At 36.1% G+C, this 17,949-nt stretch overlaps 1 protein-coding gene across 1 annotated transcript in view; it reads left to right on the forward strand.

The window, feature by feature from the left end:
• Positions 1-17,949, forward strand: part of SAMTOR (S-adenosylmethionine sensor upstream of mTORC1) — a 78,070-nt gene that overhangs the window by 27,657 nt on the left and 32,464 nt on the right. The window contains exon 3 of the mRNA XM_019959432.2: positions 5,183-5,353. Within this exon, the coding sequence (XP_019814991.2) occupies positions 5,183-5,353 (171 nt within the window). The remainder of the gene's footprint in view (positions 1-5,182; positions 5,354-17,949) is intronic.

Raw genomic sequence — 17,949 nt, forward strand, 5'->3', positions numbered from 1 at the left:
GTTGTTAGTGTTCTGGATTTTGGTCATTATAATAATGTATTGTAGTATCTCATTGCTATTTTAATTTGCATTTATTTCTCCAATGATATATGACATTGAGCATCTTAAGCTTATTTGAAATTTATATACCTTCTTTACTGTGGTGTCCATTTAGGTGTTTTGCCCATTTTTTAATCAGGTTGTTTATGTTCTTAATGTTGAGTTTCAAGAATTCTTTATATATTTTGGATAATAGTCCTTTATTAGATATATCTTTTGTAGATATTTTCTTCTAATCTATGACTTGTCTTCTCAGTCTCTTGACATTGTCTTCTGCAGAGCAGAAGTTTTTTTTATTTTAGTTAAGTCTAGCTTCTCAGTTTTTCCTTTTATAGATTGTGACTTGCATTTGACTTTTTAGATACAACATCCAAAGTCATCTAGATTTTCTTCTGGAAACTTTTGAAACTCTGAAGAGTTTTATGGTTTTGTGTTTTACATTAAAGTATGTAATCCATATAGAGTTGATTTTGTGAAGGTTGTATTGTCTGTGTCTAGGTTCATTTTTGGTATTCAGTATCCAGTTAAAGCCTCTCGATGAAGGTGAAAGAGGAGAGTGAAAAAGTTGGCTTAAAACTCAGCATTCAGAAAACGAAGATCATGGCATCTGGTCCCATCACTTCATGGGAAATAGATGGGGAAACAGTGTCAGACTTTATTTTTGGGGGCTCCAAAATCACTACAGATGGTGACTGCAGCCATGAAATTAAAAGACACTCCTTGAAAGAAAAGTTATGACCAACCTAGATAGCATACTGAAAAGTAGAGACATTACTTTGCCAACAAAGGTCCGTCTAGTCAAGGCTATGGTTTTTCCAGTGGTCACGTATGGATGTGAGAGTTGGACTGTGAAGAAAGCTGAGTGCCGAAGAATTGATGTTTTTGAACTGTGGTGTTGGAGAAGACTCTTGAGAGTCCCTTGGACTGCAAGGAGATCCAACCAGTCCATTCTGAAGGAGATCAGCCCTGGGATTTCTTTAGAAGGAATGATGCTAAAGCTGAAACTTCAGTACTTTGGCCACCTCATGGGAAGAGTTGACTCACTGGAAAAGACTCTGATGCTGGGAGGGATTGGGGGCAGGAGAAGAAGGGGATGACAGAGGATGAGATGGCTGGATGGCATCACTGACTCGATGGATGTGAGTCTGAGTGAACTCCGGGAGTTGGTGATGGACAGGGAGGCCTGGCGTGCTTCGATTCATCGGGTTGCAAAGAGTCGGACATGACTGAGCGACTGAACTGAACTGATCGAGTTTCAGCATTATTTGTTTAAAAGACTATCTTTACTTCACTGTATTGCCTTTGCTCCTCTGTCAGAGATCAGTTAAATGCATTTACATATACCTATATCTGGGCTCTCTATTCTGTCCACATTGATCTATTGTCTATTGTTTTGCCAACAGTATACTGTCCCTGATCACTACTAATAGTATGGTAATAGCTTTATATTATGTCTTGAAATCAGAATGTGTCAGTCCTCCAGCTTTACTCTCCCTCATCACCGTGTTGGCTGTCCTGGATCTTCTGCCCATCTGTGTAAACTCTAGAAACCATTTCTTTTGTCAATACGGTATTTTGCTCTGTTTCTGATTGGGATTGTGTTGAATGTATAAATTTGAGAAGAACTAACATAGTGATAGTATTGAGTCTTCCTATTCATATTCATGGAATGTCTGGCTATTTATTTAGTTCTTCTTTATCCTCAGCTTTTTAGTTAATCTCCAATTTGAAATGTTTTTCATATCTGCAATTGTTTGATTATATATAATTAATATTGAAGTATTATGTTACAATTTTCTTCTCTTTTATAGCTGTTTTTATTTTTTATGTTTTTAAGAATTTTCATCTACTGAAAAGTTTCGATTTGTCTTTCCTTCTAATAGAAACTTGTATGGTTGCTGGGTTTATTGGACATTTTTTTATGTGTTTTGACTATTATGTTGGAGTGTCTCTAGACATATAGGTAGGGGTTTGGGTGACTTACTTGGTTTCTTAATTCCATAGAACCTTGTTTGATTGCTTTTGGCTGATACATGAATTTTTTAATGGGTATAACTTATGTCGGTATGCTCTTTATTCTTCATTGCTTCATTCCTTCCATTTATCAGCACACCTCCAGATACCCCCTTTTTTCATGGTGCTTCCTTTCTCCCTCAGAAATAATACCTTCTCAAGGCTTTCACCTTTGGCGACAGCCCTTCTCATATACCTTTCAAACTGTTTCTTTTTGGCCTTCCTGTGGCTAATGCTTTATTTCACTGCATTCTGCATTCTTAAGGTTTCTCCACTCAGAGTTGGACTGTCTTGGTAGTAAACCTTAGCTGGTTTTATCTGTTTTTTTTTTTTTTTTTTGCCACCTTAGAGACCCCACCATACCTTCCTCTTTTACAAGGTCCTCATCTGACTCTGTACTTGGATAATTTCAAAGCCAACTCAGTTGGCCTCAGATTTTTGTCTCCAAATTACATGTATAATTAGGTACTATTCCTGTTTCCTAGTTATGCCATAGGTATGAGCTGTGTGTGCTCTTATCCTAATGATTTGTGTATTTTTTGGAACTTGTGCCTGGAGATGTGTACTCACATAGGATTGCTGTGAGTATCTGGAATCCTAGCCCTTTAAGTATTCTGCAGTCCAGCTTCTAGGTAATTATGAGATTGAGCCATATAAATTTGGTTCAGTTTTGCACTATTGAATACCAGCAATTCTGTATGGTTCCACCTAATAGAAGGGTAAGCGATCTTTTTACTCTTGTGTATATGATAAAGGTATTATTTTTAGTATTAATTCCAAGGTTTTAAGGCTGTATTTAATTAACCCTACAGAGGTTTAATTAACATACAATAAAATACATCCATTTTAGTGTACAGTTCAGTGAGTACTGATAGTTGTTTACACTTATGTACCACCACCATGTCAAGACATAAAACTTTCCATCACTCTAAAAAGCTCTAATGTATACCGTTGTAGTCAGCCTTACCCCCCACTCCAAGAAACCAGTAAACCACTTCTGTCATTAGGTTAGATTTCTAAAGGCCACATTCCTACATTGGCCTGTCAGTCTTTCATGATCTCAGGTTTGCTTCTCTCCAAGTGTCACCTGGCTATCATTCCTCTCTTTGGCCTCAGGGCCTTTTCATTTATGAGTCCATCAATGTGTTTTCTGCCTGGGACTTTAAATTTCACATGCCTTGAAGTTATGTCTGTCTCTGCAGGATCCATGATGCTTTTCTCTTCCTTGACTTTGCTCATGCTGTTCTCTACCAGGAAAGGACTTTCCTCCTTAACTAATGTTCTCCCTAGCCTGATTTATTCCTACTCATCTTTCTAAAATCAGATTTTATACTACTGATTTTAGACTGGATGATATTTATAAATTGTATTTTCTTTATTATATAAATGTCTCCTTCACTAGTTTGAGCACCTTGAAAGCAGCAATGTCCTCTTCAATTTGCTTTCCCATCACCTGTGTACCTGGCACATGATAGGTAGTTAATAAATGTTTGATTAATGATAAATGAGTTTCAACTCTTGTATATAATTTGAGTTAAAATTAAATCTCCATAGGATCAGTTAAAGACATCTTTAATAGATATTTAGGCAAACTGAAATTGAGCTAATAGTATTTTTTAAGTGTGAGGAGAAATGGGCATTGTTTGCTTACACACCATAGTTGTACTTGCAAAAATTAGTTTTAAAGTACTTTTTCAGTTCTTCTCTAGCCATGTGTTTATGGAACTGTATCAGTCAGTGTCTGTGGAGAAAAATAGTCCATCTTTGTTCAAAGAATGAGCTATATGGAATAATAATGATTTGAAGTGAAGTGAAATGAAGTCTCTCAGTCATGTCCAACTCTTTGCAACCCCATGGACTGTAGCCTACCAGGCTTCTCCGTCCATAGGATTTTCCAGGCAAGAATACTGGAGTGGGTTGCCATTTCCTTCTCCAGGAGATCTTCCCAACCCAGGGATTGATCCTGGGTCTCCAGCATTGTAGGCAGACGCTTTACCGTCTGAGCCACCTTTAAGATCTGTAAAGAAAGATTTGTTTAGCTTCCATTCACATTCACTTTAAACTTTGATAAGTATATCAGTTAATTGTTTACTTGTGTGTCTCCTGTCATATAATAAGCTCAAGGGCCAGAGGTAGATCACAGCAGTCTTTTTTCTTATAAGTTAAGCTAGTGAATATCTTGAGTTGATTCTGTGCTTCATATTTATTGCCCTGTTACATACCCAGGCATGGTACCCTACTATATTCATCCTAAAATTGTATTGTGTATTAGTCACTCAGTTGTGTCCAACTCTTTACAACCCCTTGGATAGTAGCCCACCCTGCTCCTCTGTCCATGGGATTCTCCAAGCAAGAATACTGGAGTGGGTTGCCATTTCCTTCTATAAAATTGTAATAGGTATGAAGAAAATCGTTTAATATTTAATGTTAATACCAGTCATTAGTGTCTGATTCTAGATGACAACCTGATGTGGTTTTATATTTTCCAACATATCTTGAAAAATCTGCATTTTAATATTCATTTATATTATAAAAATTGGGACAAACAGTAATGGTCTCTTGATGGGTAGGAATAATTTCCAGGTATTATAAAAATCACTATTATATTCAAACCTTTGTTCTTTCTGAATGTATACCTTTATAATATGATACTGTTTTTACCTGAACTAGATTTTTATGCTCTTCTTTCTATGTTGGCAACCTGATTTTGTGCCTTTGTTTTTATAAACTAGGAGGGATCTGAAAAACAGCTGTGCTACCAGCAGAGCTGGCTCAGAATTAAACAGTGACTACTGTTCTTCTTGAATGTGTCACTGAATAGCAGAGTTATCTAAGCTTTTCTGGAGGAACTTATGTTTTAGCTAAGAATAAAGTTCAGCAAAACATATAGGTATTGTGCTTCTGAAAAAAAACTTCTAATTTATTAAACATAATCCATGATCTTGCTTTGTTGTATGGTAAAAAATTTGAAAGTGCTACAGGTACTCAAACTTACCCTCTATGTGACATTTAAAAAATATGAAACTATAATTTGAAAATTTCCCATTTTTATTAATAAAGGGTAATATTTGTCCATTTTTATTTTATATCCATACTGTTGTTTAAAATATAACTTTATTTTGCATTGTAGTGTGTGCAGAGAATATTTCCAAAATGGTGGGAAGAGAAAAGCACTTGAAAAAGATGAGAAAAGAGCTATACTCGGCACTAAGACCACTCCAGCCTTAAATACGCATGAATCTTCTAAACTTGAAGGTCATTTAACCAACCTCAGCTTTACAAACCCTGAATTTATAACTGAGTAAGTATATCTGTGTTAATAATGTAAAATAATGGTTTACAACAGGTAGTGGGCAGTTTGCTTCTCTGGTAGTGTTAGTTTGAGAAATGTAAATTTGTAATACTATTACATAGGAAAGTAGCATAAACTTTTAAGGGACATCTGGGAAACTAATAGTTCCATAGCATAGATTGGTCTTACTAAAAATGAGAAAGAATCATTCATTAAATGTTATAATAATTATATTTATGGTAATACAAAATATGAAAACAGCAAAATCCAATTAAATTAAATTTAAAGTGGCTGTCCACTAACAAAGAAAGCACAAATAAAGAATTGATAGAAGATGATGATGATGATGATGATGATGATCAGGCTTCTGTGGTGGTTCAGCTGGTAAAGAATCTGCCTGCAATGCAGGAGACCCAGGTTCGATTCCTGGGTTGGGAAGATGCCCTGGAGAAGGGAATGTCTACCCACTCCAGTATTCTTGCCTGGAGAAGTCCATGGACAGAAGAGCTTGGCAGTCCATGGAGTTACAAAGAGTTGGACATGATTGAGTGACTAACACGTAGATTACTAATAGAATTAATTGCCATTATTTTATTGTCAATATAAAAACCTGCCTGCTGGTAATACATATGCATATAGGCACAAATTTTATTTAATAAATACATGAGTATTTTCCCAGTTTTATTGAGATATAATCGACATATAGGGGCTTCCGTGGTGGCTCAATGGTAAAGAATCCACCTGCAACGCAGGAGAAATGTGGGTTCAACCCCTGGGTCTGGGAGATCCCATGGAAAAGGAAAAAGCAACCAACTCCAGTATTTTTGCCTGGGAAATCTCACAGACAAAGGAGCCTGGCAGGCTATAGTCCATGATGTTGCAAGAGTCAGACATGACTTAGCGACTAAACCACCACCACCAGTCGACATACAACATTGTTTAAGACATACAACAAAATGATTTAATATGTATATAATGTAAAAAGATTACCACAGTGAGTTTAGTTAACCATACCTCACCTAATTACCCTTTTTTCCTTATGAGAACTTTTATTAATATCAGTTATCAAATATTCAATATAGTATTGTTAACTATAGTCACCACACTGGACATTATATCTCCAGAACTTAATTGAAAATACCTTTCACCCAATCTCCTATCTTCAAATCCTTAGCTCTGACAATCACAAATCCGATTTCTGTTCCTATCAGTTTGATTTTCTTTGATTCTACATAGAAGATCATATAGTATTTGTCTTTTCATGTCTGACTTCAGTTAGTGTAATGACCAAGGTCCATCTGTATTCTCGAAAATGGCAAGATTTCCCCCTTTCTTATGACTAAATAGTATTTCACTGTGTGTTCAGTGCAATTAATTACTAATAGTATTAAAATTATTTTTATATTGTAGTATCAGAATAAGTTGGTGGAATCAAGTAATATTTTATTACTCCCTTAAAATAATTCTAGAAACATTCCTGACAGACAGTGAAGGCTAACCATGGAAATTAAACTAAACTCTTAAAACAGTTACACACCTGTGATTATCAACATAACATTTCCTTTGGTTATTTTGATTTTGTACCATGTTGAAATATCTAGTTGGGTATTTTTTTTTTTTGCTTAGTCACTCTGTCTTGTCTGATTATTTGTGATCCCATGGACTGTAGCCCACCAGGCTCCTCTGTCCGTGGGGATTCTCCAGACAAGAATACTGGAGTGGGTTGCCATGCCCTCCTCCAGGGGATCTTCTCAACTCAGGGATTGGACCCAGGTCTCCCACACTGCAGGTGGATTCTTTACTATCTGAGCCACCAGGAAAGCCCAGTTAGGTATAAACAATTTCACTAAAAAATTAAAATATGTTTGATTAATTCTGTAGGAAAAGATCTTTACCTTTATTCAAAGGTTACTACAAAGCTTATAAAGCATAATGAGTTGCTAAACAGCTTATACCTCAAGTATTCATTCTTAAGTATTTTAAAAATATTGACCAGTGTAAGAAATTATAGGGACTTCATTCATGGTCCAGTGGTTAAGTCTTTGCGCTTCCAACACAAGGGACATGGGTTCAATCCCTGGTTGGGGAACTAAGATCCCACATTCCACATGATGTGGCGAAAAAAAAAGAGAAATGATATAGTTACACAACTACCAAAAAACCAGGTACATATGGAAAATATGAATCTTAGCATTTTTATATGGTTCTTTATTACAGGCTCTGTTTCATTGTTGAGATAACCCTGTTTGTTACATCATTGTCATATTTTCCTTTAATTCTTTAAACATGGTTTCTTTGAATTTTTTGAGCATTTCTATAATAGCTGATTTGAGGTCTTGGCTAAATACAACATTTGGACTCACTCAGAATCTTTCTATTTACTGCCGTTATTCTAGAATTTGGATTACACTTTCCTGTTTTTCCTGCATGTCTCATCACTTTTTGTTGAAAACTGTCCAGTGTATTTTTGGTCATTTGTTTTGGAACTCTTGTTTGGATTTTTCCCTCAAGGAAGATGGGTAGTGATGGTTTTTTTAGTAGTCTGCCTGTACTTAGTTTGTGGGATCTGTTTCCCTGGTAGTTTGTACATTATTATTTTTAATTTTTTAGGCTGGTTTGCTAGGGTTGCAACTGTGTCTAGACAGATTAGGGGTCAATGATAAGTCAGAAGTTGTGCTCAAATACCTCTCTAAACCTGTGAGGCCTCCAGCCTTTGCCAGTGGATGTGTGTTGATTTGGGAGTACATTTAAAATTAAGGCAGTGTTCAAGTCTGCCTCACCTTCTGCTTTCTGTCAGGCCCTCATGGGTCTCCAGTACATGTTCATTTAGCCTCCCAATCAGCCAAGGCTATGTGAAGAGTTTCTGTAGCCCTTCTGTGTCTCTCTCATTTCCGGAATCTTTGCGGAATTTCTAAATTTCTGACCAGCCTTCCAGTCTACAGTTCAGGCCAACCAAAACTGCAACCTGAAGCTAGCATAGCTGCTTACATTCCCTGTTTGTTCCTTACCGAGTTTGCTACTTAATTTTGTGTGTGTTTTTCACTGTTTACTCAAAATCCCTTTAACCCTTTCCAGAAGTGAAGTTGCTTTTTTTCACAGCCAGCCCTATCCTCAAAGAATTTCCATACCAGCTGAGAAAAGGGTGAAGGTAATGAGGGTGGCTTCAGGCAAAGGCACCACAAATCCCCACTGTTGTTAACCAAGATTCAGCTAGTTTTCATGAATTAACACTTAGCAACATGCTTGTGTATGTTCGAGCCCTCAAATGGTTGTTTTTTAAGATTGTGTTCTTTGTTATAGTTGTTTCTTGAAGAGTGTATTTGCCAGCCTCTCCCTTGCTATAGTCAAATTTCAGTCTCTGGTTTAATTTTAAAGGAAAAAGAGTAGTTTTAAGTACTTAAAAGAAATATGATTGTTTATATGTTATTGTTTAACTATTAATGTCATTGTTTAACTATCAGTGGTTTAAATATTGAAGTTAAGCATTGAAACATCTTAGCCTAAGATGGCTAGGTTTAGATTTTCTTCATTCTAGAAACTATTTCATACAGCATCTGGCCCCAGTATGTTCAAGTATACTTATTCTTCCTATTCCTCTTACTCTTACTGCAGCTTGTATTCTAGTACTATGGAACTATGTAAATTTCCTTAGTGGTATATGCTTGGTCTCACTGGCAGTTGCAAGTGCAGTATATCCTTTTTCTGATCAACTATTGGTATATTACATTAGGATATATTTGAAATATCTTCCCTTTCAGAATTTAACTTGAACATCTCAAAAGAATTGATACTCTGGTACCAATAGCAAACCTTTTTATAGCTCTATTACAGTACTTCTCAAGTTGTATTAAAGTAATTATTGTATATTTTTCTGACTACAAATTAAATAAGATAACAGTGTGAAAATGTGGAAAAATTATTACCTAATTCTGGTTACATTTAGGTATATTTCTTTCCAGTCCTTTTAATAGGCCTCATTTCTTACACAATAGAGACCATATAATATAAAAATTTTTATGTAAACTGCTCTTGCTATGCTATTGAAACAATCATTCTGCATTATACTTTATCATAAATAATCTACCACTGTATGCATCTAAATATAAAGTGATCCCCAGTACAAAATAATGCTCAGTTTTCCCAAAGAGAATCTCTGCTCTCTTGTACATAACACTTGCAGAGAGGTAAATGAAATAGTCAAAGGTCAGATGTTTACTCTATTTATAGATATTATATAGGTGATATGTGTTTATTGCTATCTGAATCTGTTTAACTTGTGATTTTGCATAGCAAGCGTAGATGTGCTCAGTCATGTCTAATTCTTTGTGACTCCATGGATTATAGCCAGGCTCCTCTGTCCATGGAATTTTCATGGCAAGAATACTGGAATGGGTTGGGATTTCCTCCTCCAAGGAGGAAATTTCCCCACCTAGGGATTGAACCCGAATCCCTTGAATCTCCTGCATTAGTAGGTGGATTCTTTATCACTGTGCTACTTGCAAATGTAGATAGCAAAGATTATCTTTTTCCTGGTCTTATCCCAAAATAAAGTCATTTTGATTTCTGGGTTCAGATAAGTTCTCACAGCAAAAATACCTTTGGTCTTTTTTCACTTACATTTTATGAAGACCAAAAATTTTTTATTGCTGCTGCTGCTAAGTTGCGTCAGTTGTGTCCTACTCTGTGCCACCCTGTAGACGGCAGCCCAACAGGCTCCTCTGTCCCTGGGATTATCCAGGCAAGAATACTGGAGTGGGTTGCCATTTCCTTCTCCAGTGCATGAAAGTGAAAAGTGAAAATGAGGAGTCACTTTTAAAATAGCATCTATAGCTCAGAATTGAGATGTTACTTTTTGAGTTTTATCCCAAGCCCCAATTACTGCCATTCTTTCTAATAGTAAAATAGCTGTGTCCCAACCCTCCTTCATCTTGTACATATATACTTGTAAATGATATGAAATAAGTACTTTGATGCCTTTTAAAAAGTTTGATTTTTTTTTTCAAAACATTTACCAAATAAACCATATTCTGGGCTGTAAAACACACCTTAACAAATTTAGAAAGATTTGAGTTATAGAAGATATTCTCTCAAACCACAATAGAATTAAACTATAAATCAATAACAATGAGAGCTCAGTTCAGTTCAGTCACTCAGTCGTGTCTGACTCTTTGCGACCCCATAAATCACAGCACTCCAGGCCTCCCTGTCTGTCACCAACTCCCGGAGTTCACTCAGACTCAAGTCCATCGAGTCAGTGATGCCATCCAGCCATCTCATCCTCTGTTGTCCCCTTCTCCTCCTGCCCCCAATCCCTCCCAGCATCAGAGTCTTTTCCAATGAGTCAACTCTTGCGCATGAGGTGGCCAAAGTACTGGAGTTTCAGCTTTAGCATCATTCCTTCCAAAGAAATCCCAGGGCTGATCTCCTTTAGAATGGACTGGTTGGATCTCCTTGCAGTCCAAGGGACTCTCAAGAGTCTTCTCCAACACCACAGTTCAAAAGCATCAATTCTTCTGCGCTCAGCTTTCTTCCCAGTCCAACTCTCACATCCATACATGACCACGGGAAAAACCATAGCCTTGACTAGATGGACCTTTGTTGGCAAAGTAATGTCTCTACTTTTCAGTATGCTATCTAGGTTGGTCATAACTGTTCTTCCAAGGAGTGTCTTTTAATTTCATGGCTGCAGTCACCATCTGCAGTGATTTTGGAGCCCAAAACAATAAAGTCTGACACTGTTTCCACTGTTTCCCCATCTATTTGCCATAAAGTGATGGGACCAGATGCCATGATCTTCGTTTTCTGAATGCTGAGTTTTAAGCCAACTTTTTCACTCTCCTCTTTCACCTTCATCAAGAGGCTTTTTAGTTCCTCTTCACTTTCTGCCATAAGGGTGGTGTCATCTGCATACCTGAAGTTATTGATATTTCTCCTGGCAATCTTGATTCCAGCTTGTGCTTCTTCCAGTCCAGCGTTCCTCATGATGTACTCTGCATATAAGTTAAATAAGCAGGGTGACAATATACAGCCTTGATGAACTCCTTTTCCTATTTGAAACCAATCTGTTTTTCCATGTCTAGTTCTAACTGTTGCTTCCTGACCTGCATACAAATTTCTCAAGAGGCAGGTCAGATGGTCTGGTATTCCAGACAATGAGAGCTAAAGGGCCCAAAATGTTTGTAGACTCTCTAATTAGCATATGTGTCACATAAAAAGTCACAGTAGAAATTTTTAAATATTGATACTTTGGACTAAATGAAAATGCATCTTATCACAATTGAAGAGCTATAGTGAAAGCAAGCTTAGAGGGAAATTTTTAACATTGAATGCATATATTAGAAAAGAAGAACGATGTAAAATCAGTAATATAAGCTTCTACCGTAGGAAACTAGGAAAACAAAACCAAATTAGATCTAAAGTAAAAGGAAAAGAAATATTGAAAATTAGAATAGAAATTAATGAAATCTGAAAACAGGGAAACCACAGAGAAAATCAGTGGAACCAAAAGCTGGTTCTTTGAAGGGCAGTAAAACTGATAAACCTCTGGTCAAACTACCAAGAAAAAAAAGATAAATTACTAATATTAAAAATGAAAGAAAACAATGACTATTGATACCATGGACAGTAAAAGGATAATATAGGAATATTATAAATAACTATGCCCACAAATTTGATAACTTAGATGAAATGGATATGACTGTGTGTATAAAAATGATGACCAAAATTCTTTTTGGAGGGCTTCTTAAACTAAATGTGCTTCCTTGGTAAGATATAAAGCATTCCCCCCAGATTCTGTTAAACTCAGTTTATAAGATTTTTATTATAGTTTGTATATTATGCCCTCAATAGAAAGTAAATTAAAGATTTACTATCTAAAACAGTTTATTATCTTAGTAATTAGAATTGAATCTAATTTGATCTAATAAAAATATAAAGCTAGTTAGACTTATGTAGAATTACAGAAAAGTAATTTAGAAAATAGGGTCTTTGGTGTTTTAACTAACAATTTACCATTCTCTAATGAGTTATTGCTGCAGCTGCTGCTAAGTTGCTTCAGTCGTGTCCAACTCTGTGCGACCCCATAGACAGCAGCCCACCAGGCTCCCCCGTCCCTGGGATTCTCCAGGCAAGAACACCGGAGTGGATTGCCATGTCCTTCTCCAGTGCATGAAAGTGAAAAGTGAAAGGGAAGTTGCTCATTCGTGTCTGACCCTCAGCGATCCCATGGACTGCAGCCTTCCAGGCTCCTCCATCCATGGGATTTTCCACTGGAGTGGGGTGCCATTGCCTTCTCTGAATGAGTTACCTAAAGCCTAGTAAAACTCATCCTAAAATATCAGTGAATGTTATTCACTTTATGGGGGTGACAGAGACATGTCCTATTAACCTGTTTTATGGTTCTTAATGATAATTTAGTGGTTATTAACAACCTCTTCCATTTCTCCTTTTCATCTTTTTAAAAAAAAAGTCTTCATCTTAATACATGTACTATATAAGGACATGTCCTTGTATCAGTCCATTTCTTGTCCATTCTTAATATTAGATTGGTGTAAAAGTAATTGTGGTTTTGCATTGTTGAACTTTGCTGTGTGATACTGGAATACATTCTTAAATAAATGTGGTTATATGTCATTTTAATTCACATTTCTCACTTTATGTTTTTTTGCTAATGATTTATTACTTGCTGTTTATTTTACATTTATTTTAGACTAGGGAAATGATGTTAGACAAAAAGCAAATTCCAGTGATTTTCTTATTAGAGTTCAAAATGGGTTGTAAAGCAGTGGAGACAACTCACAACATCAACAGCACATTTGGCCCAGGAACTGCTAACGAACAAACGTACAGTGCAGTGGTGGTTCAAGAAGTTTTGCAAAGGAGATGACAGCCTTGAAGATGAGACGCGAAGTGGTCATCTACTGGAAATTGACAACAACCAATTGAGAGAATCATCGAAGCAACTACATGAGAAGTTGCCGAAGAACTCAGCGTCAACCTTTCTACAGTCATTCCTCATTTGAAGCAAATTGGAAATGTGAAAAAGCTTGATAAGTGACTGCAATCCAAAAAAGTTGTCATTTTGAAGTGTCATCTTCTCTTATTTTGTGCAGCAACAATGATTGGATTGTGACATGCAATGAAAAGTGGATTTTATACAACAACCCGGCAACAACCAGCTCAGTCGTCAGACCGAGAAGCTGCTCCAAATCCCTTCCTAAAGCTAAACTTGCACCAAAAAAAAAATCAGCGTCACTGTGTAGTGGTCTCCTGCCCATGTGACTCACTACAGTTTTCTGAATCCCAGTGAAGCAATTACATCTGAGAAGTGTGTTCAGCAAATGAATGAGATGCATCAAAAACTGCAAAGCTTGCAGCCAACTTTGGTCAACAAAAAGGGCCCCATTCTTCTCCATGACCATGCCCAACCACCTGACAACAACCAGCGCTTCAAAAGTTGAACAAATCGGGCTATGAAGTTTTGCCTCATCCTCCATATTCACCTGACTTCTCGTCAGCTGACTATCACTTCTTCAAACATCTCAACAACTTTTTGCAGGGAACATGCTTCCAGAACCAGCAGAATGCTTTCCAAGAGTTCATTGAATCCCAGAGTACAGATTTTTATGTTGTAGGAATAAACTTATTTCTCATTGGCAAAAATTAGTTGACTGTAATTGTTCCTATTTTGATTAGTAAAGATGTGTTTGAGTCTAGTTATAATGATCTAAAATTCACAGTCCAAAAGCACAATTACTTTTTCATCCAAAAGCACAGTTACTTTTTCACAACCTAATAGCAGCGCATAGCCTTTTTTCCCTTTTAAATGTGGTTCCTGTGTTCTCTACTCTTCATTTTCATATCATCCCCTGGCAGCTTAATTTACTTCCATGATTTTGGTTACCCATGTATATGCTGATGATACCAAATCTGTATTTCCAGTTCAGAGCTCTGATCTGATCTTCACATATCTAGGTGCCTGCTAAACTTCTCTGGTTGTATTTTTGCCTGTGAGATACCTTTATATCGTGAGCAAGCTAACATTCTCCCCTTTTCTACTGAATCACCCAAATTTGTTCCTCTTCCAGTATTCCCTGGTTCATTAAATGTGTTTGTATGCCTAAACTAGAAACTTGAAGATTTTTTACTTGACTCCTTCTCTATCTCAAGACTTCCCTCATAGCTCAGCTGGTAAAGATTCTGCCTGCAATGCAGAAGACCCTGGTTCGATTCCTGGGTAGGGAAAATCCCCTGGAGGAGGGCAGGGCAAGCCACTCTGGCATTCTTGCCTGGAGAATCTGCATGGACAGAGGAGCCTGGTGGGCTGCATTCCATGGGGTCCCAAAGAGTTGTACATGACTGAGTGACTAAGCACAGCACAGTGCAAGTTTAACAGTTCTCTGTATCAATGAGTTACTTCAATGCAGTTATTTACCTATTGTTGACAAAGCCTGTGAGATACCTTTGTATCATGAGCAAGCTAATATTTTCCCCTTTACTACTGAATTTGTTCCTCTTCCAGTGTTCCCTTTTTCATTAAATGCGTCTGTATGCCAAAGCTCGAAACTTAAAGATTTATTCTTGACTCCTTCCCTATCTCACTTCGCACATCTAGTTTATCACCAAGTCCTATTATTGTTTCCAAGTTATCAATATCATTTCAGTCTGTCTAGCCCTCTGTGTCCTCTTCTCCCACCAGGGCAATTACAATAGACTCCTATTTCCAGTTTTACTGAAGTTCATTATCCACAGTTCAACCTGAGAATTTTATCTGAAACATAAACCTGATGCTCACTTGGCAAACTCTCCTAACCATTCAGGGATTTTCTTTTGCTCTGAGATAGAATGCAGGTTCCTTGGCATAACATAAAAAATCCTTCATTATCCTTCATTATTGACCTTTGCATCCCTCATTTCCTTGGTACCTTTTCTTTTTAACTATATGACTCAATAATACTGATCTTCCTTTTATTCATAATAAATTCTAGCTTCTGCCTGGTGTTTTTCCTTCTGCCTAGAATATCCCTCTCACAAGCCAGCATTTAACCCCTTCAACCTGCATAATTTCCTTTTAATCCTTATATAGTCTTAAACATTCAACACTCTGAGGAAGAACTTCCTTTACTCCTAGGTTCGGTATCATCAACAAAGCTACATACTTCTCTAACTAACAGCAGATCTCAAAGTATGATCCATGGATCTCTAGGAGTCTCTGAAGCCCTTTTGGGGAGGTCTGTGAGTTCAAAGTATTTCATGTTAATATTAAAATAGTATTTGCCTTTTTTACTATGTTGCTGTTTGTACTGATAGTTCAGAAGAAGTGGTAGATAAAATTACTGGCATCTAAGCACGATCAAGGCAGTGAAACCAAGTTATATTAATAGTCATTGTATTCTTCATCATGAACCCACTTTTTTTTTTTTTAAAAAGGCCAGTTTCAATTTAAGATTGTTGGTGATGAGACAATAAAAATTATAAATCATATTCAACGTAACTCTTGAGTAATTATCTATTATGTCATATGGGAAGTACACAAAAGGCAAACCGAAACATCATGGCATGATTAGCTATTATCTGTTTAGCCAGATTTGCAACAACAACAACAAAAAATGTTAAACAATGTCACTTTTCTCATTAACATTTTTATTTTGGAAAGTAGAATTTTTTTTCAAAAATACTATGTATGTTAACCTATGATGATTTTTATTTTGCTGTTTTTTAAATAAAAAATTTTTTTCTCAGCTTGTTTTATGCAGTAAACATCAATTTATATAACCTGTATGAACAAAAGTTCTTTGAGATCTTTTTTTTAAGAGTGGAAAGGGATTCTGAGACCAAAAAGTTAGAAAACCCCTGCTCCAACACGTTGTATTTTTCTTATTCTGTTTATGGTTTATCTTTCCTCTTAGACCACTTTGTAAACCCTGTGAAGGTAAGGTCCACATCTGCCTTGCACCTCAGCTCCTAGCATAGTGCCAACACATACAAGGTCCTCAATAGATACTTGTTAAGTTAAATAAGTTCAACAGGATATATTTATTATTATTATCTTGCATATCATTGAAAATGTGAGTCTCAGGCTAAGAAAAAATTTTAAAAATCAAAAAATATATATAGAAATATAATCTGCATCTGGGATTATTTTGATTGTTGGAAGTATGTGATAGCATCTGGATATACAGAATATCACCTGAATTAGTCTGGAGAAAAACTGTATAGTAGAAGGAGAGAAGGAAAGAGAGAAACCTCAGTTATGGAACTTTAGGTAGTGCTTATGTATAATAGGAATGAAAAGGAAACTATAATGAACATAATAGTTCAGTATGGATTATCCAATTAAAGATAATCATTAATTGGACACAGATTGAGAAGATGTTCTTAAGAGAACCATGGTAGCAAGTGAAAAGATTAAGATAGGATAATGTCTTTTGGGAAATTCAGGAGTTTCCCCAAATGACTACAACACATGTATTATTTTGTATTTGTTAAGTCTATAATTTTTTTTATTATCTTGAATCACCTAAGTAGAATATAACTGAATTTATTTTTAATGCTAATACAACAGCATTCACTAAATTAGAGAATGGAGAGATGCTGGCAATTGGCTAAAGTTAAGGAACAGAAGGCATATGTATATATATAGAATTGAGTGGGTTGAAGAGTAAATTGTGTTGTTTTTGCTGCAGTTTTAAATCATCACCCCCTTCTTATCTCCAGGAAAATCACTTTCTTAATAAAAATCCCCTCTATAGTACTTCTCCAGAAGACATGCTTTACTTGAAAGCTTTGTTCTTATCCCTCTTCCTTTTGTAGATAAGTCTTTCTGGTCCAAAATTTTAAAAATCACTCATTACACTCAGAGAATGGATTTTTCGTTAGTTAATGCCATTTTTTCTAGTTAACTAGAATAACTTGCTCTTTTGGTATTGAATCTTAGAAAACATTTACCAACTTTTTTTTCATTTAATAATTTTATATGGAGTGTTGGAGGGTGATGGTACTTATGTTTTCTTTGACATTTTTAAATCACTTGCATTTTGATAAGTGTAACTCATTCTTTGTCGTAGCATTTTGATATGAAAGTGTCAAAATATTGCTGTGGTAAGTCATGGTTAAGGATAGTACTCTGCAGATTTTAACTTTTAAACATATAATAGTGATTTTCAGAGATTTCGGATAAAGTAAAGTACATTTCATGATACGGTATATTGAACATAGTTGGAGTCTTCATTGTCGTATTTAGAAGCATCATAGCCAGTTATCAAGAGGGAAAGTCGGTTGAGACAAATTTTAACTGGTGGAATGTTTAACCTTCAATTTGCACTGTAATTTTTATTTTGTTACACACAGTCCCAAAGTCTGTATTTGAAAGGCAAAACTAGTGACCACTAGGGTGAAGTATAAAGTAGCCCCAGCAACCAGAACATTTAAGCAGGTATATTTTCAGTCATTCAAAAAAGTAATATTTACTAAATGCTACTGTATTTCTAACTCTATGCTAGATACATGGAAAAGTAAGGTTTTAAAAAACATAGCATAATACCAAGGGAGGTAAATGTATGTAAAAGTAGTAGGTGGCTTAGTTTACTTCTTCAGCTTCATATTTC

This window comes from Bos indicus, chromosome 4 (genome assembly GCF_029378745.1).
Source record: "Bos indicus isolate NIAB-ARS_2022 breed Sahiwal x Tharparkar chromosome 4, NIAB-ARS_B.indTharparkar_mat_pri_1.0, whole genome shotgun sequence".
NCBI classification, from domain to species: domain Eukaryota; kingdom Metazoa; phylum Chordata; class Mammalia; order Artiodactyla; family Bovidae; genus Bos; species Bos indicus.